General features: G+C 45.8%; 1 protein-coding gene across 1 annotated transcript in view; it reads left to right on the forward strand.

Annotated features, from left to right (window-relative positions):
• NOC2L (NOC2 like nucleolar associated transcriptional repressor) overlaps positions 1-23,728 on the forward strand; it is a 47,098-nt gene that overhangs the window by 1,337 nt on the left and 22,033 nt on the right. The window contains exons 3-14 of the mRNA XM_086764393.1: positions 36-204; positions 658-765; positions 1,407-1,527; positions 2,785-2,875; positions 4,541-4,619; positions 6,418-6,528; positions 8,162-8,275; positions 8,971-9,159; positions 11,306-11,445; positions 15,393-15,504; positions 22,626-22,739; positions 22,912-23,013. Coding sequence (XP_086620519.1) covers positions 36-204; positions 658-765; positions 1,407-1,527; positions 2,785-2,875; positions 4,541-4,619; positions 6,418-6,528; positions 8,162-8,275; positions 8,971-9,159; positions 11,306-11,445; positions 15,393-15,504; positions 22,626-22,739; positions 22,912-23,013 — 1,450 coding nt within the window. The remainder of the gene's footprint in view (positions 1-35; positions 205-657; positions 766-1,406; positions 1,528-2,784; positions 2,876-4,540; positions 4,620-6,417; positions 6,529-8,161; positions 8,276-8,970; positions 9,160-11,305; positions 11,446-15,392; positions 15,505-22,625; positions 22,740-22,911; positions 23,014-23,728) is intronic.

Genomic DNA, 23,728 nt, shown 5'->3' on the forward strand with positions numbered 1-23,728 from the left:
TGCTGAATAAGTGCGTGTTAATTCTTCTCTACCAGGAAGAAGGGAAAGGCATCTGAACATAAAGATCAGCTCTCCCGGCTGAAGGACAAAGATCCTGAATTTTATAAGTTTTTGGAGGAAAATGACCGCACACTGCTGAATTTTGATGCTTCGGACAGTTCTGATGAGGAGGAGCCATTGCATGTACCACCTGATACCCTGGAGGTACTAGGCTGTGTTTTAGAGGGCTGAAGTCAATTATTTAAATTACTTAGCATGTTAAGTATTTGAGTTTCAGTGCAAGGCCTAAGTATATGAGCTGAGCATGAGGAGTCTGTTAAAGATTGTGAAAGCAGAGCCTTAGGGTGTATTTTCTCTGTGGCTTTTGTTTTGTCTCCTCTTCCAAGGAGGCTTTGTTTTGCCTCGAGTTAAATGCTCTCTCCTTGATATTTTACATTATTGCACGTTGTATTTGTGTAGCAAAGCTGCAGGGCTTAAGTAACTTTTTTGAATTTGTAACACCTGCAATTTCATTACTGCTTTACAGGAAGTGCTGCTGACAGCATTAATAAAATTCACTGCTGCCTGCCTTCCTCTTCGGTAGCTACTCAGGAAAAGAGATGGGGCCAGGAAAGAAATGTATAAGCCTTTTCTCAGTCTTGGTACTGACTTCTCTAGGAAGCAAGTGATGAAGATGAAGAAGAACAAGAAACAGTCAAACGGAAGAGAGTTTCTTTGATCCCTGTGAGCTTGAAGATGGTTGAAGAGTGGAAAACAGCTGCAGAGGTGAGTGGGGAATGGGAATACAAGGCACTTGAGTGTTCTCCTTTGAATGCTCTTCCCCATGTGTCACTGGGGAAATCGAAAGACCAACTTCAGATTTGTTAATCTCTCACAAAAATCTGCAGAGAAAATGTATGTCCTGCGTACAAGGTCATACTCCTAAAGCTGTTACTTCACCGTGACTTGTCTTTGCAATTTTTGCTTGAACTGCAAGATTGGAGTACTTGCACTCCATCTGAAGGAGAAGCTAGAGAAACTTGTGTGGCTCAGAGGAGGTCAGAATGGTTAACTTTTTTTTATCCTCTTGCTGACCATTTATGCCTTTGTCAGTCACATTTTGAGTGGTGATGAAGTAGCTTGCTGCTTCTGGCTAAGAGGGGCAGGGAAAGGTCAAATTGGGTAATTGCTTGCAGCTGATTTATTGCTTCTCAACCCCCAGCCAGGCCTAGAAGCCCATTTTAGGGCAGGTGAAGGCCACTAGTGTTCGTTAACGCTGTCTTGACATTTTTCCTTCACATTATAGAATAGAGCTATTTTTGCCATCAAAGTTACAATGGATTCCAATACTCCTGTCCCGGTAAAGTGTTAGAGTTTCAGAATATTGCTCGCTGTTTCTCCTCAGCAGTTTTTTCTTCTTTCCCCAGAGAAGGCTAACACCAAAACTTTTCCATGAAATCACTCAAGCCTTTAAAGCGTGTGTAGCAACCACCAAAGGAGATAGTGGTGGGGCTGATCCCAGCAAGTTTCAAGTCACTGATGCTGCAGGTGAGTTGGTCACCACATTGGTTCTGTGAGAGAAGGGAAGTAATTTGGTAGGGAAGGTTTAACTGCTGGAAGGGAGCGGGGATAAGTACTGGCAGCACTTGAGTGAAATGAAGCCTATGAAAGGGTAAGTTAAGTAGCTTATCTTCTTCCTGGTGGTGAGTCTGTGCAGTGCTGTCTCTTCTGGTGTCCTGGTGTGTAAGTGTACCTCTCTGTGTGCACGCCTGGAGCAGCTGGGCTTGCAGACTGCTGAGGAAAGCACCACCCTTCATTCACCAGACTTCTTGCAGTCAAGCTGAAGCTAGGTACTCTTTATATGCTTGCAGTGCCGGGGTTTTTTATACAACTTTTGCTGCGTCTTCTTGCTGTTCCCTCTTAGAAATAATCCTACAAGATTCTTTTAAGTCTTTTTATCAAATAGCGTTCTATAACCTCGCAACAGTTCGGAGTTCAGTTGCACTATCAAGTTCACATTCCCCTGGCCAGGACCTCTCAAAATACTACATCTGGATCCCCTTCTCTACACGATTATCGTGCCTGTAGAACAAATGAGATGCATGCTCTCCAGCCTAGCCCCCTTTTGCGTAAGCTGCAGGTTGTGCAGTCCTGTTTTAGACTCGTAACAGCATGGCTGAGAGGGAAACAGCTTTGTTAGTGTCTCAGAGGATGTGACTTGCAGCCTGCCTACTTTTACAACCAAATTAGCAAGTACTTTCTCACTGTGCTTTATCAGCTTGTTATCGTGAGCCATCTGGAACTGGCACTATGGAGTGGGAGTACTTAAACCCACGTGTTCTCTTTAATCCTTTCTTGCCCACCATAAGGGCTTCTTATATCTCTTTTATTGCTTTTGCTAAAATCTCGTTCTTTGACGCAACACATTACATAGAATTCATGTGTTGTCCATTTCTGTGACTTTTTAAAAAATGTCTTTAACTCCCGTTATGTCTTGGGGGAGATTGATAGTAGTATAGACTCCTAGTCATGGGTGAGGCTGCTTCTGTGCTTGGTGCTGTTTATTCAGAGAGTAAAAGGATGGCCACTGTGCCAGAAAACTGTCAGTTGTAATCTTGCTGTTTAGACAAAAAATTCTAGGACAAGGCAAACTGATGTCTTCTGGAAGCTTGTGGAAGTGCAGGAGTTCTGCTATGGCAATTACTGGCCTCAGTTCCTTGGGGAGCTCTTTTCAGGTTAGCTGAGAAACCAGGAATATGTGGAAAATAATTTACAAATGCTTTACTGGCTTTTTTTTTTAACCAGTGTTCAATGCCCTTGTGTCCTTCTGTGTCCGGGACCTCTTCCGCTGCTTGCAGAAGCTGCTTCTCCTGAAAACTCCAAAGAACAAACTAAAGTAAGTCCGAGGAGATTTGAGAAATGCAGGTGAGAGAAAGCTGGTTGGGGTTTTTCAAAACTGCAACCTGGCTGTGAAGCTGGAAAAAGATAGTAGCTCTTCCCAAGTACTAGCAAAGTTGCTGATTGTATTCACAGTTCTCTTAGCCAGATTCTTTCCTTCTTCCCCAGAAGTTTTCTGTAATATTAGACTCCAGCCATTTGCAGAGGACGTGTGGCTTCAACAGAAGGAGATCTGGAATTCCATGTGGTTGTGCTCAGGAGCACTGTTAAGGCATTGTGAGTGGGTTTTCAGAGAAAGGGACCGGGCCTTTTCCCTGTATGTAGGCAGAGTATCGCAAGTATGTGACTTTAGTTAATCCAGGGCTTTAGCAGCTGTATTACACCCTGGATGTGGTGGTCTGAGGGCTGAATCATCTGAGTTTGAGCTGTTCACTGCTGGAATGGAAACAAGCACTGCAACTGAGCAAAAAGTGGTACAGTTAGTTTTTTTGCAGAATGACAGCATTACTCCATCATGTTTGCTGATGCAATTTGATTTGACTCGAGAGGAGGAATGACAATTTTGAAATCTCAGCTGCTGCCTGGGAGCCAGGAATTCTCTGGCTATTGTGTGGATTGGTGCTCCAAGAGTTTGAGTCAGGCTGGAGCCGTAATTGAACAGGTATCAGCATGGCTTACCCAGAAGCAATTGCAAAAGGTGCTGGAAAATCAGTAAGCACCGGTCTGAACTCTTGCTGGATAAACCAGTACCATAGCTGGGGACCACGACCCCAGTTTCCTAAAACAAGTTATGAAGTTCCCCATGTACTTTGCAAGCTGGAGCAGCCTTATTTAGCCCCTGTGCCTGTTTCGTACTAGACATTCACAGAAGCTTTTTCCCTCAGTCCTCTCCAGAGTTTCAGCTGGACACAGTTTTATTACTTCGTAGTCTGAGCTCTTCTGTTTTTCCTGTTTTTGAGCAGAGTGAGAATAGAATGCCTTTCAGAAGTGCTTTCAGTTCCAGGGTAATTTTTGTGGCAGTTATTTTCAATTTCACTGTCACAGATGGAGGGAAGGGTGACCTAAACGCTGGACTCCTTGTTGGCAGCGGTGCCTAGTCTGAGAAGTAAATTCCAGCTTGTGTAAATACCAGCCTGTTTCCTCTGAAGGCCTGACTTAGACAGAATGTGTCTGAATTTAGGGATGGCCTGGGGGCACTACTTCATGAGTGCGGGGTCAAAAGTTTAGAAGAGACTGAACAAATGTCTCACAAAAACTAGTTTGATCCTGAAAATAGACTTTCTTGCTACAAGCCAGCCTACTCTCTCTTAGACAACCGCTGCAGAGTGCCTGACTAGAAGGTAACATCAGTGTGAGGGATTCGGGTCTCCACCACGCTTTCTGGCTGCCACAACTCCCTGTGTCACACTTCCAGAGATCTGGGTGCTCTACTGGGAAGCTCTTGGAATGGAATTTTCTAATGCTGTGCTTCAGGCAGTTTTTACAGAGTAGAAGAACTTATTTTCACCTGTGACAAAGTTGTTAAGTTCTCTTGCTTTGCAAGCAGCTGTTTTTACTTACTGGTAGTTTTGGGGAAGTGAACTCACTGTTCTTTGTGCTGCTGAAATATGATTTATTTGGTGGGTTTTCTTTAAAGCTAAACTTAACTTTTGCTTATTTCCAGACTGGTCCTCCCTTCCACCAGCCCACTTTGGAGCAAGCTGCGGCTGGACGTAAAAGTGTACATCAACTGTACCATACAAGTAAGAAATTTCAGCATGTTTGTGTTACTGGGGTCCATCTGTGCATCGCTGGACTGTTCATGGTATTTTGAAACGAGTCAGATTGGCTTTTGTATCTGTAAACAGGAGATTTAAAAGGAAAGCCAGACAGTCAGGAAGATGGAAAGCAGATAACAATGTAGCATCAGGTCCTTTTCCCTTTCAAAAGACAGTTACTCCAGTTTGAGGGTGACTTTCTGGTTGTCACAATACTGGGAATCTTGGATATTGGTTTTTTTGCCTTCTCTAGTGAAGAGTAGATAAGACTTATTGTGACTGCAGTGGGCAGAAGCAATCTCACAGTGTCTCTAAGCCTGGGGCATCTGAAATTTGTATGTCTGTCCAGTTCCCTGTCTTGGTCTTAACAATTTGGAGGTCCATAGGGTGGTTGGGTGAAAATAGGTAGCCTGTAAAGAAGGACTGGGTTAACATTCTGGCAGTCCTTTCTATCTTAAATTGTCTGACAAAATATTTAGTGGGCTTCAAAGTAGTTTATAATGCTGTGCTCCTGCATTCTGCATCTTTAAGTCAATTTTTTGGCGCTATGATTATGCTCCATCTCACTAGATATCCCGTCTGTCCAAAATTGCTGATGTCTGGTGTTTCAGAGAAGGAAATTCCCTCCCCCATGAGACTGATTCATCATGCATCCTCAAATTTGAATATTATAAACAAAACAACAATGTTGGAATACTCATTCTTCAGAAGCTAAGGGAAGGGGATATAAGAAAGAAAAAAAGAATGTGCTGATGTCTCTTAGCTGTAAGCTGGCGGAATGACTTAGCAGAAAGCATTTTGATCAGTAAGCTTTTTTTTTCCTCAAGTTGTGGTGCCTCTTGCCAGCAGCAGAAGATTGCAGTAGAAAAGGAAAAGCTGGCAATGCAGTCCCAGTGAAGTAATCCCTGCTCCTGTGCTTCTGAGTGCCCTCAGTCCCAGAATTTACTACGGTGTTTTTCTGGTGTAGTAGTTTCTGAACAATATCTTCTTTCCTTTTGGTGTGTGAGGGACTTTGCAAAGGAGACCCACTCAGTCAGAATCTTTGCAGTGCAAGGAGGAGAATGAGGAGAAAGCTAAAAGTAGAAAAATGCCTCTGCTTCCAGCAGCTATGATTGTAGGAAAGAGGGGGCTCTGCATTGGGCAGAACCTCGGTCAAATTGAAGTGACTTTGAGTTTACTGTTGTTGTCAAATTAGAAACTGCAGACATCTCTGGGTTTGGCCCCAGGTGAACTGAACTGAACAACATAGAAATACCAAGATACTGTTTCTTAAATAGTTTGTCTAACCTTTTCCTTGAGCTAGAGTTAACCTTTTGATACTCTGTGGTATTCCAGCTTTCCATTAAAGAAATCCTAATGAAATCCAGTAAGTCAGCAGACAGCTCAGATGTTCTGTTTCCAAGTGTTGTGTACGCCGAGGGTGTCTTCATCGCGCATTCATGTGATTTGTGAGATGACAGAGGTGGTGTTGTGCTGTCTTTAAGATGTCTTAAACTGCATGTAGACTTAGCCACACAGGTGAGGTTTTATGTGGTGAGCTCAGGTGCTGTTTAGCCGTCCAAGTCCAGTAGCCTGAGCTCACATTTGCCTACGTGATGTACTTTCAGGGGACTTCTTCAACATGCCGTATGCCTGCTCCCTTTCTGATACAGCTTTTGGGGGTTTGACATTCTTCCTAGGGAAGGCCTTTTGTAACACAAATACTTGGAAACAGCAAAATACAGATGCTTAGTGGTAACGGACTGCACACTAAATGAGTTCATGTTTTGTTTTCCCTCCGTAGCTCCTGTCTTGTTTAACAGAAGCCTCAGTTGGTGCAGCAGTCCTTCAGCACGTCATTTCCACGGTGCCTTACTATTTATCTTTTCCAAAGCAGTGCCGTGCACTTCTCAAGGTAAGGTGGTGCGCTATGATATGTCATTTGGGTCTGAGGTGCTTTCTTTAACCCTTCAGAGGAGCCTCTGGTGGTGTTTGGGCTGGATCCCATGACAGTTTGGTCTCTTGTACTCCTCTTCCCTTGCTTTTCTTTTGGTCCTGGAGAGGACTCTTCTCTTACAGACCTTTTGAGGTGCTGTGAAGCACTCTCACGCTGAGGTGAGGTGGCATGTGGCTCTGCGTGTAGCTACTGCTAATCCCCGTGCCAAGTGATGCGGAGGTGTTCAGGGGAAGCTGTCTGCTTCTTCGTCGCAGATGGAGTAATTGGTGCCTGTGTGCTGAGCCTGTGTGTATGTCTGTGATAGTCTCTCACTCTCAAGAGCTGGGGGTGGAATATTTTTGCAGAAACTTAGTCACAACTGCTGAGTGCTTAAGAACAACAAAGGAGGCGTAGAAGAGGGCAGCAGGGTGACTTTTAAATGAAAAGCTGCAACCTAACACGTAAGTGAGGCTTGGAACTCTGTGATGATAAAGATGACTGGTATGTAGTGATGGGAGGTGGGTACACCTCATATCTGAAGGTGTAGCAGTCTGCTCACTGCTCCAGTAGGGATTTTTGAGTAGGCTTTTGGTCCTGCAGCTGGGATCTTTCTGATTTCCTGTCAAGCTCATTAATGCAGATAAGGTAACTGGTTTTTGGAGACATCAGCCTTGATTGTGGTCCTACTGTACCAGATCCTTCCTGACAAGACCAGCCATGTCCAAGTGAATCTATACTCTGAACAGGCAAATACAGGCAGGCCTGGGAAGAACAAAACCTATTCATTTGCTTCACAGGAAGTTAAGAGGGGAGAGACCAGTATCATTGCTTTATGCAATGCAGGGATGTGCAAAACTCAGATTGAGTTTACGTATCAGTGGTGGGCTGTCTGGTAGCCTGGATCCCTTCTCCAGCTGGTCTAGGTTTATTTATGATGCTCTGGGGAGTTCGTTGTCGTGTCTGTACCAGACTAAGGATATGTCTCAGAACTACTGCCTTATACAGGCCCTGTCTGACTCAAACACTCCTGCTGCTCTGTCATTTGAATTGATACAGCGAATGTCCCGGGAACTGGAAGTAAGTCAGAACTACTGCCAGGAGACCTATCTCGGGAATTGCAACCTATTTGTCCAGAGGGAAAAAAAAATTGGTAAATTCAGAAATCAAATCCTGATGTCCCCCCTCCAGAGACAAATGCATCTGTAATGGCATTCTGTGAGAAACTGGGATTTGGTGTTCATGGTGGGAAGTGGAGTATGATTGCAGTGTAGTTGTATTCTGCAGAGTTTGGTGTAAGACACCGGAATTACCTTTTTTTTTTGTTGTTGGACTGGAAGATATACTTGCCAAATGTGTGATGTTGCTGTCTAAGGGATGGTGAGGAAGCTTTGCAAAAGCCTGTGCTCAGAAACTCAAATGTATATTTAGGCACATGAATAGAAGTGCACATATTTTTCAGAGATGCTAGTTTTTGACAGTTTCTTTTATTTATTGTGGAAATATCAAGCTTGCCTTTTGTGTGGTGTCACAGGTAGAGTACGAGGACAGAATGGCTGCTAGTGCTGTTGTGACTGATTCTGACACATCTGTATCTTTTTATTTTCCATTCCAGCAAGCAATTAATTTGTGGAGTACAGGTGAGGAAACAGTGCGGGTATTGGCCTTCCTTGTGCTGAACAAGATCTGCCGCTACAAGAAAGATGTGTACCTAAGTCCCTTGCTCAAGGTAAGGCTGGTACTTGCTGTACTCTGCAGCTTTTCTTTCTCGTGTTGTATGTGAAGACCTTGGAGCATGAACTGCCGCCTACTGGGTGTGGTAGGTGCTGGAGATGATGCTGGCTGCCTCCAGAAAATTAAATAGGGAAGAAATTCTGTGTTAGGTCAGAGTGATATCCCGCTGCCTACCACTGCCCCTCCTGGTGGAGGTCTTAGCAAGGAAGACCTCTGGTAGTCATATGTATACTGGATGAATACTCATCTTCCAAATTCTGGAGGGCTTTCCTCAAGTACTGCACACTACTCCATGGTACTGAGCTGCTCTGATGTTTCAGCTGATAGCTGAGATTCCCAAGTGTAGTTTAGGTACCACTGTTACAGAAGGAGAACTGTGACCAACCATAGGCGTGTGTGACTCAAAGCCATCCCACAGTTCCTCCATTCTCACAGAGAAGCAATGACAGGGCTGTCTCCAAGCTCTGTGCTGAGCAATGTATGAGTGCAAAAATGTTCTGACTCTTTCCCACATCCCCTGAAGATGGAGCAGGCTGGTTTATTATTTTCCATATTCCTTTAAAGTGACTTCCCTTATAAAAGGAACACTTCACCCCTGATTTGGATGTACCTGAGTGAAGAAGGTTAGTGAAATAATGGTTTTGTTCTGTTTTATGTGGTTATATCTTGTCTGTCTTTTTTCCTGCACAGCAAATGTACATCGCATTTGTGAAGAATTCCAGATTCACCTCTCCCAATGTCCTCCCCATGATCAACTTCATGCAGCGCACGCTGACAGAGATGTACTCCCTGGACACACATACCTCCTATCAGCACGCCTTCATCTACATCCGTCAGCTTGCCATTCACTTGCGCAGCGCGATGACGATAAAGAAGAAGGTAGGTACCTGTCAGTGTGGAAGGAGTGTGTGGAGAGGGGAAAACTACAGTAGCTGCTTTTAGTAGTGTCTCTAAAGTGTCAGTACGTGTCTGACCTGTTTCATAATGTACCAAGGAATTTTTTTTGCCAGGGGCTGTGAGGCTGTCACCTCGTAGTTGCCTGTGTTAGTTTAGAATTTCAGGAAGGAAGGAGAGGAGACAACTGCAGGGTGGGGGTCCCTTTTCTCTCCCCAGCTTGCATGAGTTTGTGATGCATTTTTCCATGTTCTGCCTTGGGCATCCTTTTTCCACTATGTGAAGCCGCTGTTTGCGGCCTCTGTCACAAAACCTCAAGGTAAAGAAGATTAGGAACTTCCCTGGTGTGTGCATCTTTCCAGTGAAGTCCATACTATTTAAAGGACTTAATTGAACAAAGCAGCTCAGACCTTTTGGGAGCAGCCCTCATTTCAGCCACCTCCAGTCTGACCTCAGAAATCTGAGTCAGATTGCTAATCCTGGCTTTATTCATGTTTAGCAAAACAGACCCCTGTAGATTAGTTGTTCAGCTGCCCCCAAACATTGCAGGATTGGTGATGAGTTAAATCTGCTGCCTCTTCAGACATGGGGATAGATGAGCAGAGATAAATGAAGTCTGGGCTGCATATACCCTAATTGGATTTCATTGGCTTCTTACACCCTCAGTCCTGGCCCAGACGAGACCTAAATCCACTGGATTTCACAGCTGGGGAGGGTTGTAGGAACTTTAAATGACAGCAGCACGAGCCAAATATACAAATCCAAGTAATAAGCCAATTAATTTAAATTGAGCAGTGGGTGGTTGTGGAAGGTGATTACAAGAGGAGATTGCTTATCTGTTCTGTATGAGAGGAGCTGAGAACAGAGCTGCTTGGTACATGTCAGTGACCTAGTGAGAACTGGGAGAGCTCTACCATTTCCAGCTGCAGCTTAAGTCCTTACTGCAAGGTTTGGTCCAGTGGCTACACTTGAAGGCTTCTGTCCTTGTTTCAGGACTTAGGCATCTTGCTTCATCCATGCAAAGGAGGAGGTGACCTGGGCCTTGAAAGGCTGGCTAAAACAAACACAAGTTGGAGCTGAGACAGCTTAAGTGCAATCTCTTGAGTTCCTGGTGCCATTCTGGGGAATACAGGACTCCTGTCCTCTCTGGTCTGCAGAACTCCTTGGAAAGGGTGTCCTTAAGGGAGTCCTGCACTCTTCTGGGCTTCTGTTTAATCTGGCACTATGAGCTGCTTAAGCACATGGCAGGGAGAGAGTTGGAGCTTGCCCAAAAGTTCTTGAAAACCTTTTCTCTTAGATTGGTGCAAGACTTGACCGTCACCTTCCCATACTACTGAGCCAGCCTGGAATGCTAGTTCAGTTTGTCACTGCCTGTCAAGCATACTGCTGGCCTGTTGTATTGTTTTTACTGGTAACTGTAAAGACTGGCTGGGAAAGAGCTGAAAGTTTGATCTCGGCTCTGCTGTCATTTTCATCCTGCAGTGGTAGAGGGTTTTGATTTAATACAGCTGAAGGAAGGGAAGCCTCAAGTGGGAAGGACAAGCTGCTACATAACTAAAGGAGTTTGTATGGAGAGAGGGGAAATACAGATGGACTCAGATGAATTTCTAGCTAGCTTGAATCTGTAGTGTAGACGTACACACTATTTTTTCCCCTCTCTAGTCTGCAGAGGCCAGAAGGCCATTTACAAGGGTGTTGGAGAGAGGTACTGCTTTCCAGCCTCTCCACCTGTGGGAAACCAGACCCTGTGCCAGGGGCTGTGGGTAAATGGAACAGTTCAAGGCTTCCTCATGCCTGGCCACATCCCACCGTCTGCTGTGGGCTGGGTCATTAAATCATCCTTCTCAAATGAGCCATACTTGTGAAGAAAAACAGTCTGTGTGTTGCTTATTATGTCCTTCAAGGCACTAACTAGTACCAAATCATAATGTTGCCAACACAGCATCTGAACTTGCTGGATGGTGGGTCAGCATCAAAGCAACAGCTAGAACATTAGTTATTCCTCTCTAAACAGAACACAATGTCCTCTTAGGGAATGCTGGATAAAATGAGTCCTGTAGAGAAACCAGAGCGCGCTCCTCTCAAATGCCACATTTTCAAGGTTGTGCCTGTGTTTTTCCTTTTTCTGCAGGAGAACTTCCAGTCTGTTTATAACTGGCAATATATCCACTGCCTGTATTTCTGGTGTCGGGTTCTCAGCACGATCTATCCCAGTGAGATCATGGAGCCGTTGATCTATCCTTTGACGCAGGTCATCATTGGCTGTATAAAGTAAGTTGGATTTTTTTTTCCCTTGTTTTGGCTAAACTTTTTCTGTTGCTTGATGTGGCAGAGCAGTTACTAAGGGGTGTTACTGTTATGCAGTTTGGATTTAACTTTGCATTATAAGGAATAAGTGCCAAGGTACAGAATCAAGTCCTCATCTCTAGCTTGGTAAATACAGTTAGAACATGCATTTTTTTGTGGATATTAGAATTTGAACTAGGATGCATTTATTGTTTTTAGTTTGTCTCTGCTGAGGATTTCTTTCTCTTTTCCCATTGGTTTTTATATGCAATTTTACTACTTTGAAATGGCTGTTAATAATGAGCATTGAGGGAATTTGGGAATCTCTGGTGATCTCTGAAATCCTGTTAGCTCTGTTAACCATTCTCAGCTTTAAAACCCACCTGCCAGGTCTTGAAAAACTCCCCAGTGGTGATGAAGATAAGCAGATTTAAACGAACATTGGAGTACGCGTGCATCCCTCTTCCCCATGTGCACAGGCTGCTTCCCACTGCTGTTGTAAAGCTTTAGTTTAATCTAGACACTTTCCTTGCCCCCAGATAGGTGACTTACCTACCTGGACAGGTAGAAAAGGTGAATGAGGCTCACCAAAAGCAGCAAATGGCATTTGTTAGGGTCTGTGAAGGAGAGGGCTGCCTGACATGAAGTACAGTTACTGTCTGGCAAGGCTTCAAAGACTTGGGAACTCAACAGATGAGCTCTAGGGTGGGGGAAATAAATCCCAGCCTGGCTTCCTTACTGACCCAAGCTGGTGTCCAGGATATAAAAAGGAGATAGGTAGGTTAGCAGATGCGGGAATGATGTGGCTGGACGGGTTTTGGTCTGTACCCAGGATCTCTGGTGGCTCATTCCTCGGTATAGGCAGCCTCTTCTCAGTGATGCTGGCTGTGCTGTCCAAACTGAGACTGGCGAGAGTCACTGTGCCACATCTCCTGGGGTAGACGCGTCTGTGGCAACTGAGTGTAATGGAAGAACTCGGGTTGTTTCTGTTGGAGGCGAGAGGATAAAAAAATCAAGCCTGCAGGTCAAAGGGTTGGTTTTGCTTCCTGTACCATTTAATGCATTTCTGGAAGGCCCATCTAGAGGTGCGCATCTGCCTGGGGGCTGCTTGGTATCTGCTGCGAGCAGACTTTTTTTGAGGTGGTGTGAATGAGCCAGACCCCCTCTCTTTGCTTCTCCAGGCTGCTCAGCCTCGAGAGGTGTGTATGTGATCAGGTTGTGGGGCAGGGCGCTGTGTAACATCTAGAATACCTTCTTTCCTTTCCGCTCCTGATGCGGTGTAGTGCTCTTGGGTGCGTCCCGGAGGGTGGTGGTGCTGGGAAGGAGACTCCCTGTCCCCAGTGCCTTTTGTACCGGGAGGTGGCGCCTGGCTCCAGCGAAAGGGCAGTGAGCAAGTGTCTGTGGGACCGGATTGGCTCCTCATGCCACCCTGGCCTCTCAGGTGAGGAGAATGGGGAGAAAGCACCATCCATCACAGGCTTTTTGCTCGAGGTAGGGACCAGAGCAGAATTTGAAAAGTGATTAAACAGGATAAATAGTAGAAGAGGGTTGTCTGCCAAAATCAAAATTAGCTCCCTCATTTTCTTGCTCTCTTATGCTTTCCGGTATATAAAATTCACTGGAGTAATTTTTAATAATACACTTTTCAGAAATGCATGTTATGTATGTCTGGAAGGTGCCTGGACTCAAGATGTGGTCCGGGGAAGTTGAACTACTCAATGGAGAAGTGCTAGAATTAATGGTTTCTGACTTTTGTGATGCTGGGAAAAGCCTCATTGCTGAGTTTGCTCATGGAATTACCGTGTAATAATGAGTGACGTTATTCTCACAAACAGCTGAAAGGTTGCAGTTTGACGAATGGGGCAGTTCTATTGCACAGATAGAACATGGAGGAGATGTTTTCCCCATCCTTTTCTCTTCCTCCATAGTCCATAAGTTCCTCCTTTTCACCTGTGTGCTTGTATTTCAGTTCATTCATGGGGTGGATTTTTTTTGCAGCAGATTTCTTGCAGAAGCTCCTGTTCTATGTTATCCCTTTTCCTTTCATCCCATGAGGTGTTTTTTTTCTGAACTTGTCTGCTTGGATTTCAACCTTGCTCCCAGTCTAAGCTATAAAAATGAAGTTCCTCCCTGGTTTATGGTTAAATGAGGATTTTTGGAGCCTGTTAAGTTTTTGTTTTCAGCCTCTCAGCATGTATCAGGGAGAAAGCAGGTACAGCCCCCTCCATGGAGAAGCAAGCGTAACGTTGGTGTCCCTGAGAAACTTCCATTTGTGACCTGTCCTGATGGGGTGGAAAGTGATGTTGAAAGAAGCTTCCTCTGGAGCCAGAGGAAGACTGTGGTCACCCAGGACTATAACAGAAGGAGCTGTAGTGAGTAAAAATAAACCTTGAGGAGCCCTTAAGCTGTACGCTGCACCACAGCCTGTGCCGTGGCTGCGTGGGGAAATATAGCAAGCATTCCAGGAGATAGTGATGGGAAGATATTAGAGAGGACTCTCCGCTGAGATGAAATGTGAGTCGGTTTGACCGCCCCGACAGTGCCCTGGAGCGGCTAGGCAATCGGACTTTCCTCATCAGAGCTGGGACCCAGCTGTTTTGTGTTCCCTGTGCATCCAGCCATCAGGAAGTTGAGCAGATTGTTGCATCGCTGCACACTCTAAAATTAATGGTCTTGGTTTACAGTAAATCTATACATTTAACAGGTTTATTCCTCGATCAATTAATTCCTGGGAATGGCTTTCGTCATCTCCAGTGGTGCCAGATCACGGGTGCAAAGTAGATTTATTTCTATAATGGATCCAAAGATAATTATTTCACTATTGGGAGGAGGGGAGCTGCAGGTGATTTATGGTGCCTGGTCAAGCATTATTATTTTTTTTTTTACTGTCCTGCATTGCTCAGCAAGCTCTTTAGGGAGGGGTTCATTTATCAGCCTTGAGACTGTTGTCTGGGAATCATGGCTTTTTTTTTTTTTAAAAAAAAAAAAAAATCCTTGTTAATGCTGGAGGCATCCATGTCTTCAAGTAGAGATCATTTGGCGTTGAGAGGCTTGTAGAGTGGTACAGTAATGAGTTCTGGTGTCTTTTAGGGATGGCTCTGCATTTTCCTCTCTGCTGGCTTACATGGTGCTGAGGGAGCTGACCCAGCCTTACAAAGGGAGTTGGCTCTACTTCTTCCTTAATACCTGAGTGTGTAATGGTTTGCAGTGTGGCTCAAAAAGTCTGGCCTCTTCCCCTCTGTGCTGATTACTAGCTGTTCAAATGTACGTATTGCCTCTCTGAAGGAGGCAGGAATAGCTCAGGTGCTCCTCTGGTTTGGAGAGGGCTGAACAGATTTGACTGTGAGAGGTCACTCTCATTCCCACTCTGTCCTTTCTGATATGCTGGTCCTTGCTAGTTCAGCTCCTTCTGCCTCAGCGACATTCTGTACTAAGAGGCCCAGTGTTCAGATGACAGCGTGAGCTTTTTGGGTACACAGAGGGTACAGAGCCTGAAATGGGAAACATCTTCCTCCTTGTAGTCCCTCTGGTATGCTGGGGAAGCCCTCTTCTTGGTCAGACTTGCTGCTTTAGATAGGCACTTTACTCTTCCTTGCATGTGTACCTGTGCTGGGAGCGTGAGAGCCAAAAGTGTTGAATGTGACTAACATCAGTGATAAACTTTGTCTGTAAAGCTCTTGTCTTGTAGCACTTTCTCCCAGCAGAAGCTGGAAATGTAGTGTTTTGGTTGCAGGAACTTGTGTGTTAGTGTTACAGCTTTAACATGTGTGAATTTTATTTCCAGCTGTGGAATAGCTTCAGCAGCTCAAACAGTTTGCTATGCAATACTAAAGCTGTCTTTTGTAGGGTAGGACAGGCTCTCAAGTGTCGCTGAAGGCTGCAGGTGCAGTTACTGTATAAACTTGGCCTAATACCCTTGTTTTCCTCTCTAGGCTGGTACCAACGGCTCGTTTCTACCCTCTGCGCATGCACTGCATCCGTGCACTCACACTGCTGTCTGAGAACACCAGGACCTTCATCCCAGTGTTGCCGTTTATCCTGGAGGTTAGTTGGTTCCTGCTACCTAATAAACACACTGTACCCACCAACAGCTCCCAAGATTGCCCAGTTTGCTTACTCCCCAAAATCCCTGGCAAACAGCATCAGACAATGTATTGTTTGGTTAGTAAATAGGATTAAACTTTTATTGGCCTATGAGTAGACAGTATCTGAGATGAGCTGGGTGCAAAAATACATTCCTAGATGGTTTAGCAAAAATACATTCCTAGATGGTTTAGCAAAAATACATTCCTAGATGGTTTAATGCACCTGGAGTAGGCAAAGAGTTTGCCAAAGAGATTCAGAGGCTCAGCTGGTTGCAGTAACTCTCCAAGCTGTTGTTACTTAATGGTGCTGACATATTCATATCTTGGCAAAAGGAAGAGTTTCTCCTAACTGCAGACAAAGGGAAGTGGAAGGAAAAAGCCCTTCAAGAATTAGGAATTTATTTAAGAAAAAGATCTCCATGAACACAACATGGCAAAATGCAGTGTTTGAAACACTGGTGCTAAGAGACCATCCAGCTTTCCCCCGCATCAGATCCCTGCCATGCCTCTATGTAGCTCTTTGTAGCCTTTCTGCTGTGAGAAGGCAGTACAGAAGTGGTGCAGCCAAATCTCACTGGAGAAGCGTGAGCGAGGCAGGATGAGGAACACAGAGGCCCCAGCAGGTCAGTATGAGGCTGGACACTGAGGAGGAAGAGGGAGAGAGACTGCTATGATAAATGATCTGAGTCAGCCAGGCTCATTCCTAATCGAGTTCTGTTGAAGCAAAGGCTTTTGTGGTTTTGTGTTGTTGTAAACGTCCTTTACAAACCACATCCTCTGAGCCTGTGGAAGGCAGCGATGTTTATAAATCTCCTGCTCTCCCGCCTCCTCCACTGCTCCCTGGCCTGTGTGGCTTTGCCATCCCCCTGCTTCCTTCCTCTTGTTCATGCATATTTGAAATTCTGCCAACCAGATGTAGTGACAGAGGCATCTCCACTCTGGGGTAGTGGAGCTTGGGGTGAGGATGGTTTCTGTGCTTTTTACTTTTTAGTGCTCTGAGAGGTGAAGTCTTTTTTTCTTTTTCTTTTCTTCCCCTCGAGGGCTTCTCCCCCCCTTCTTGGTGTTCTGGCCCCAACACCTCGGCTCTAATCTGTGTGTCGGGTCCCAGCCAGACGTTACCACACTGCATGCTGAGCTTCCTCCCAGCTTCCACAAGCCCCTGACCACATCCGATCCCGCTGTGTTTGTTTGTGAGGCGCTGCTCGGCTTAGCTTGTCCAGGTGTTGGTGACAAGGGAGAGATGGGGGCAGGGTAAATGTGTTCTTGTGTGTTGCTTGCATACTTTCACATTACTTTAACAATTATCTTGCTTTAACTTCTCTAACACAGGGTGACTGGCATGATGTTAAACTCCCAAATCTCTCCCTGCAGCTGTTAGCCTTTCCCTTCTTCCTGTGTATCTCCTGCAAGGGGTCCCTCAAATGTTCTGTGGAGTTCCATTGAAGTACAAGGCTATATTCCCTTTGTGCTTCCATGTCTTTCCAACTCCCTCCTCTCTGTTGGAGACATCTGAACATTCTTACAACCCTTAGTGTGTACCCACAAGCTGTCTTCAGGCAGGAGATGTATTCTGGCATGTGGATGAGGTGGTAAGAAGCTTTAGCACACAGAGGGGAGGTGACCAGCCCAAAGTCCCGAGGTCTTGATGCTGGGAGGAGAGTGTGTTCTGGTGCCCAGCCTAGTGCTTTAACTATGAGCCTGTTTCTGCCAGCTCACAAATTCAGCTGGGGCTGGGGGAGCGGGATGAAGCCTTCCCAGCCTAAGATATACTCTGTTTGATAGGAAGGAGGAAAGGCTGCTCTCTGTCAACTGTTGCAGCTGAATCAAAGCACAGTGAAAGGATGGCTGTGGTATTTGTGACCCTGTGTTTTTTGGGCACTTTTTTGGAGAGGGCTTTGCATGGTTTTGAGTGTAATTCTGTGAAGCTTCTTGTGTGACTGTGTAACTGTTTCCCTTCCCCCTCTTTATCAAGGACACGCAACCCTGCTACCTCTTGTCTCAGTCCTGTCACTGCTGTGCTGTCAGGAGACAGCAGATTGAACGTTTGTGCAATTCCCGGAGGCACAGGAATTCCCCAAGCCCCTGCCAATGGAAATGAGAGCTGACTGCTTGATGCATTTTGACAAGGGCTGATGCTCCCCAGCGTGGGCATCCAGTGCTATCTCCTCTCTGACTCTGCTTTCCAGGCTGGAGCAAAAGGAGCAGCTTGCTAAAATTATATCTCAGATAGGAGGAGGTGGCTTGGGAAAGAGTGTAAAGCAGGCAGGCTTTTATTTTTGTGTTGTAATGCCCCTTGAAGGGCCTGTGAGATCCCAGGCTTTTTTTTTTCCTCATCACTTCAGTTATTGTGTGTCAGGCACTAGTTTCTGCAGCAGGAAAATTGGTGGCTCGTCTGTTGGAAGGCAAGTGTGGGTAAACAAGGTGGAAATCTCCCCACAGGCAGACTTTACATGCCAATTTAAAACTGGCTTCCCCCATGGAGAGATCAGAGGGATGGGAGAGGAGGTTAACCATGACATGCTTAGAAAGGCATGAGGTTTTTTTCACTTTGACACTTAAATGGGTTGAATCTTGTTTTGGATGTGCAGCTTGCTTCGCAGGAAGTCCCCGGGCGCTTGGAGTGCAACATATATGGGGGTGGGCAGTGGATTGTGCTGGAGGAAATCAGCTGAGGCAAAGATTGTAGTTGGAGAGTTGATAATGCTGGACACTGTCATACATTTAAGCACAGATCTGAAATTAGTTTTCTGTAAGACGTGGGCTCTTTGCCTCCTTTACACATAGAGGGAAAACTGGAACTTTAGACAGACTAAGCTGAGCCACTGCACCAACTGAAGGTGCATCTTTCCTTTTCCTCATTCTCTTCCATCCACCACTGTATTGCAGCTCTTAAATTCTGGATCACAGCCCTGCAGGTACCAGGGGTTGTTTGAGTGAAGCCATGCCTGACCAGTCTAATGGACTGCTACAATGGGATGACTGGCTCAGCGGATGAGGGGAGAGCAGTGGATGTTGTTTATCTTCTCTTTATCAAGGTTTTGGAGCCCATCTCCCATAACTTCCTCACAGACAAGCTAATGAATTGCAGAGTAGATAAGCTGACTGTGAGGTGTATTGACAGCTGGTTGAAATTCCAGGCTTATGCTGTGATCAGTGGCTTGAAATCTAACTGGAGGCTGACCACTGGTGATGTACCCCAGGGACTGATAACCAGTATCAGTCCCAGTATCATATTCATTAATGGTGGGGCAGAGTGGCACCATCAGCAAGCTTGCAGATGATACGAAGTTGGGAGGAGTTGTTGATACACCAGATAAGTGTCCTGCAGTTCAGAGGGAAGGGATCATGACAGATTGGAGAAACAGGCAGAAACCTCATGTAGCTCAGAAGTACAACATCCTGCACCTGGGGAAGAGGAATCCTGTAACAACAACATCCTGGGGGCTGACTGTCTGCAAAGCAGCTTTGCAGAAAAGGACATGGACAACGAGATGACCAAGTGATGCGACCTTGCAATAAAGAAGGCCAGCGGCTTGCTGGGCTTTGTTAGGCAGAGCTTTGCCAGCAGTTTGACTGTGGTCTTTCCCCTGTGCTGAGCACTAGTGAGACCACAGCTGTATCTAGTTCAGGGCTCTCCAGGGCAAGAGAGACATGGGCATACTGGAGTGAGTCTGGTGAAGAGCCACAGAGATGAAGGGATTGGAGCATATGTCATGTGAGAAGAGGCTGTGAGAGCTCTGACTGTTTAGCTTCAAGAAGAGAAGGCTCAGGAAAGATCTTAATGTGTGTAAATACCTGAAAAGTTTTGTTTTGTTTTTTTTTGCTGTGAGGGTCACTGAGCGCTGGCACAGGTTGCCAGGGAAGGTTGCAGAAAGTCCATCCTTGGAGATACTCAAAAGCAATCTGGACGTGCTCCTGGGCAGCTGGCTCTAGGTGGGCCCTGTTTGGACAAGAGGACCTCCAGAGCTTTCTTCCAGCCTCAACCATTCTGTGAATAAAGAAGTTGAAACCAGGTTATTCTCAATGACACTTAGTGACAAGATGAGAGCGCTATGCAGAAAATGAATACAAGAGGTCCCACTTAAGCATGGTGGGGAAGGAAAAAAAAAAAACACCACCAAAAAACAAACACCCAAGAATTTTATATGGAGAGGCTAGAACAGGTTGCCTAGATGAAGAGTGAGTGTCTGTCCTTGGAGATACTCAAAATCTGGCTGGACATGGCCCTCAGCAACTTGTTCTGGTTCACCCTGCTAGATAACTTCCAGAGGCCCCTTCCAACTGTAACTGTTTTGTGACTGAATGCTTCAAGCTAGCTTCTGCAGAAAGTTTTTCTGAACTTGACATTAATCAGACTCTGGCAGAGCGGCTTAACTAGGCTCGCTCAGCCCTGCGCTCAGTGAAGTGGGAGGGTGACTGACAGACCTGAGGGAAGGCTGCAGGCAGACCCAGCAAAGCACTGTATCCTTGCTGTGAGCTGGCCTGGGGCTGCCAGCTTTGGGGTGATCAAAGCAGATGCCAGGAGGCTTTTGCTAGAGCCTGAGAGAAAGAAATGAGGGGGGTGGATGGGACGATTCAGTGGGAGTGCTGTGGGTGCAGAATGGGTGCTCTGGTGCGAACTGTATGTCTGAGCACCCTTCTGACTAGCCACATAGAAATTCTGTGAGCTTGAGACTGCCCAAAATCCTCCTCCTTCCTGCCTGTGTTGCCCTGTCCTTTTCTCTGTCTGCTAGTGGTTATCACTTAAGCCAAACTGTTGGCTTTTGACATTTTCTGGCCCTCTAGTCCCTCATTATCGCCTTTCCTCCCTGCCACAGGATTCCTAGACACCAGTCATCCTCTCCTGCGCAGTCTTGAGATGGGAACCGCATTTTTCCCCCTTCCCACACATCCTTAGCAAGCTCCCTGGCACCTCCTGGGAGAGTTTCAGAACCCCTGGTTGCATTTCCCCGCTTGCCTAGCGGCATGTTAGGATCCCACAGAGCCTGCTGCCTTTTGCTTTAATGCGTCTGACCTCAGGGATCAATACTGCTGTTTTGGCCAAAGAAATCACCGTGTGCATAACGAGGTTTATAGCATCGATTCCCTAGGCTAGGGCTCTTTGTTTTTGCAAGCCACCAAGCTTGTCCCTCCCTTCCAAATAACCTGGATTGACAAATAAAATGTATTAAAAAAAAAAAAAAAAAAATCAATAGTCGTCTCCATGCTTTTCTGGCCTGAGGGCATCCATGTGACCCGAACACCCTCCCTTTCCTCCTCACCTCACCCTCTAGCAATCATTGCGCTGCATCCCAGCGTTGCTGTGCTGGTTGGGGTCTGATGATGAATGTGTGCTGCTGTGTAGAGGGAATAGGAATCATTTCCTGCTCAGGAGCATGATTAGGGGCTAGGGAGAGGAACTGTCGGCTGCTTTTAAGGTGCTCAGAAGTATGGGTGGGCGGGATATTCTCCTCATCAGGCCCCCTCAATGGTTCTCGTCAGATATGCAAATGATTACCCATTGTTGGCTAGTGTGTGGTGATTTTTTAGTTTGTTTTTTAGGAAAAAAAAAAAAATCCCACTGCTAGTAAACACCACCCTTGGTAGCTACTTGGTATCCCACGATGGAGGTCTCTGGAAAACTGCCCCAGATCAAGTGGTTTCTGCAGTTCTTGCCATTTTTCTCCTGAGGTCTGCCCCTGCCAGGCTGGGAAGGGACGTATTTGTATTGCTGCTCGTTTTAGAAACCTTTCACTCCTTCCTGTATCACAGCTTCAGAGGAGGAGCAGCAGAGCACACAGGCTTACTGGAATATTGTAGCCTGTTGCCTGACATCTACCCAGGACAGCAGGCACCAAGGCAGATTCTGGCTCTGACTGATTTCAGCTGAAGATAGCTTTCCTGTGTGCCAAATGTGGCCTATCGGGGAAGTGAAGAATGGAAATTCTCATTGATTCATGTTACCATTCCCCCAGTGAAGTTGGGAAACTCCTTCTGAAAAGAAGGAGTGAGGAAAAGGCTTCATAATTCTTGATTACAGTTTAAGTTTTACGGCAATAATAGCTGTTCTTAAATAAAATGAAACTTGAGATGCCACCCTGGAGAGCGAGTCACACATACATATGTAAACTTCCTTTCCGTTTTCTGCTTTCTGTTATCCAAGCTTCATGCCTTCTCTTTCAGAAATATTCCTCTCCAACTGTTATCATTAAACAAGCTCTGGAAAAACAGAAAAGCAAAGGTGCAGGTCTACCTTTTGATGTTACGCACTAGTCTACTGGGCATCCAGCTGTACCCCGGAGCTGGTGTGTGCTCATCATTTTGATGAACAGGATACATGATCTCCTCTCAGACTCTGAGAAGGGGCCAGTTTTTCTCCATGCCCTGTGGTATAACCTGAAATGGTTTTGTGGGGAATAACACACACTTATTTAAAGGCTGTTCAGTTATAATTGGTTCAAGGGACGCCAACGGGAAATGTATTAGAATAGAAACCTTGCCTGGCAAGGGGTGTTGGTGAAAAGGACTTACTGGTGTCTCTGCTTCCTGGGACAATTATTTCAGTGACAAGAAAAGGGTAATGGATTTGGTGTAAGCAATGTTTAGTCTTACTGTCAAAAAGCTTCTCACCTTAAGGGACAGCTCCAAAATACACTCGAGCTTTGTAGTGTGATCTTTCTGACCGTTAGAAGCATGGGTCTGAGGAACCAACCTCTAGTTTCTTCTGCTCTTGCTCAATTTGGCTTCCTTTTACCTCATCAGGACGTGGTTTAGTAGGCATGGTGGTGTTAGGTTGACAGTTGGACTTGATGATCTTGCAGGTCTCTTCCAACCTTAAGATTCTGTGATTCATACTTCTGTGGTATCTTTCACACTCAGGTCTCTAAAGCTACAAGTGTGGTTGGCATTTGCTCCCTACCTGTCCCTTGCTAGGGTATTTAAGAAAGCTGTGGGACAGTGATCAGAACAGGCAAGCAGGAACTGGGACTTCTGAATCGTCTTCTCCGCTCTGCCACCAGCTGCGTGATCTTAGTTGAGTCATTTGGTAGCTGTTTTGTTTTGCGGTGTGATCATCTTTACACTCACTTTTTTCTGTTGTAGATTTTCCAACAAGTGGATTTCAACAAGAAGCCGGGACGTATGAGTGCTAAGCCAATAAACTTTGCAGTGATCTTGAAGCTTTCCAACGCCAACCTGCAGGAGAAGGCCTTCCGAGTAAGTGGAACAACAGTGGCCAACAGTGCACAGCTTCTCTGTAAACTACAGAGTTGTTCTAGCAATATGCTTTATGTTCCTGTCCTGTAAGTCTGGAGACTCATTTCCCAATCTGCACGCTGTAGGGTTTAGTTCCTGTCTGATAATCTCTATTTTTGCTTTCCCTGCCCAGGATGGACTCATTGAACAGCTCTACGACCTGATGCTTGAGTATCTCCATTGCCAAGCCTACAGCATTGGATTCCCAGAGTTGGTTCTCCCAACTGTCATCCAGGTAAGGTGTAAGACGCTTCTCGGTCGTGCCATGAATGTGCGCAGAGTGGGATAAAGTAATTTAAGCTAACAGTGAACTCAAGATGGTCCTCACAATGTGAGGAGAGAGCTGGTTACCTTTTCTTAATTGTAGTTTTTCTTTGCATTTTGGGGAGTTCTTGGGAAAGAACAGAGGCATTGCGTCTAACTAGGAGGCTGAAGGTAGGTGAAAGCGGCTGTGGAGTTAGCCGCTGCTTTGGGAGCCAAAGTAGAATAGAGGGCAGCGTACCTGCTGTGGGGATTTGTTTTCGACTAGTCATGAGTTCTTGGCAATTCAGAGTTTTCCGAATTGCCGTATTATCTCAGAGTAGTACTTGGGCTCCGTGGGCCCGTGCTTTTCCTTGCTTTTCGGCCTCCCTCATGTGCTTTCCACAAGATGGCAATCTTCCCTCCTTCCACAGAGTCTCCATCAACGGGGGCACTTTCTCCCCAAGTCTTGCCGTACAAAACAGTACAGTTCCTGTCTGCATCCCTCCTCCTTGCTGCACCTACCAGCAGTGCTGCAGAGTAGTCTCCTTTGCCTCCACCCTGGCATTCCACGGTGCAGGATGTTCTTCCTTGCTCCTTAATGTTTACATACTTCATTGTCCGCGATAAAACTCCCTAATAGTGCTCTGCGTCTGGGTGTATCGTGCGTAATCCTTCCGTAATACTTTATTAGCTAGGTGGCTTCAGTT

The sequence above is a fragment of the Chlamydotis macqueenii genome, chromosome 21 (genome assembly GCF_036417535.1).
Source record: "Chlamydotis macqueenii isolate bChlMac1 chromosome 21, bChlMac1.mat, whole genome shotgun sequence".
Taxonomy (NCBI): domain Eukaryota; kingdom Metazoa; phylum Chordata; class Aves; order Otidiformes; family Otididae; genus Chlamydotis; species Chlamydotis macqueenii.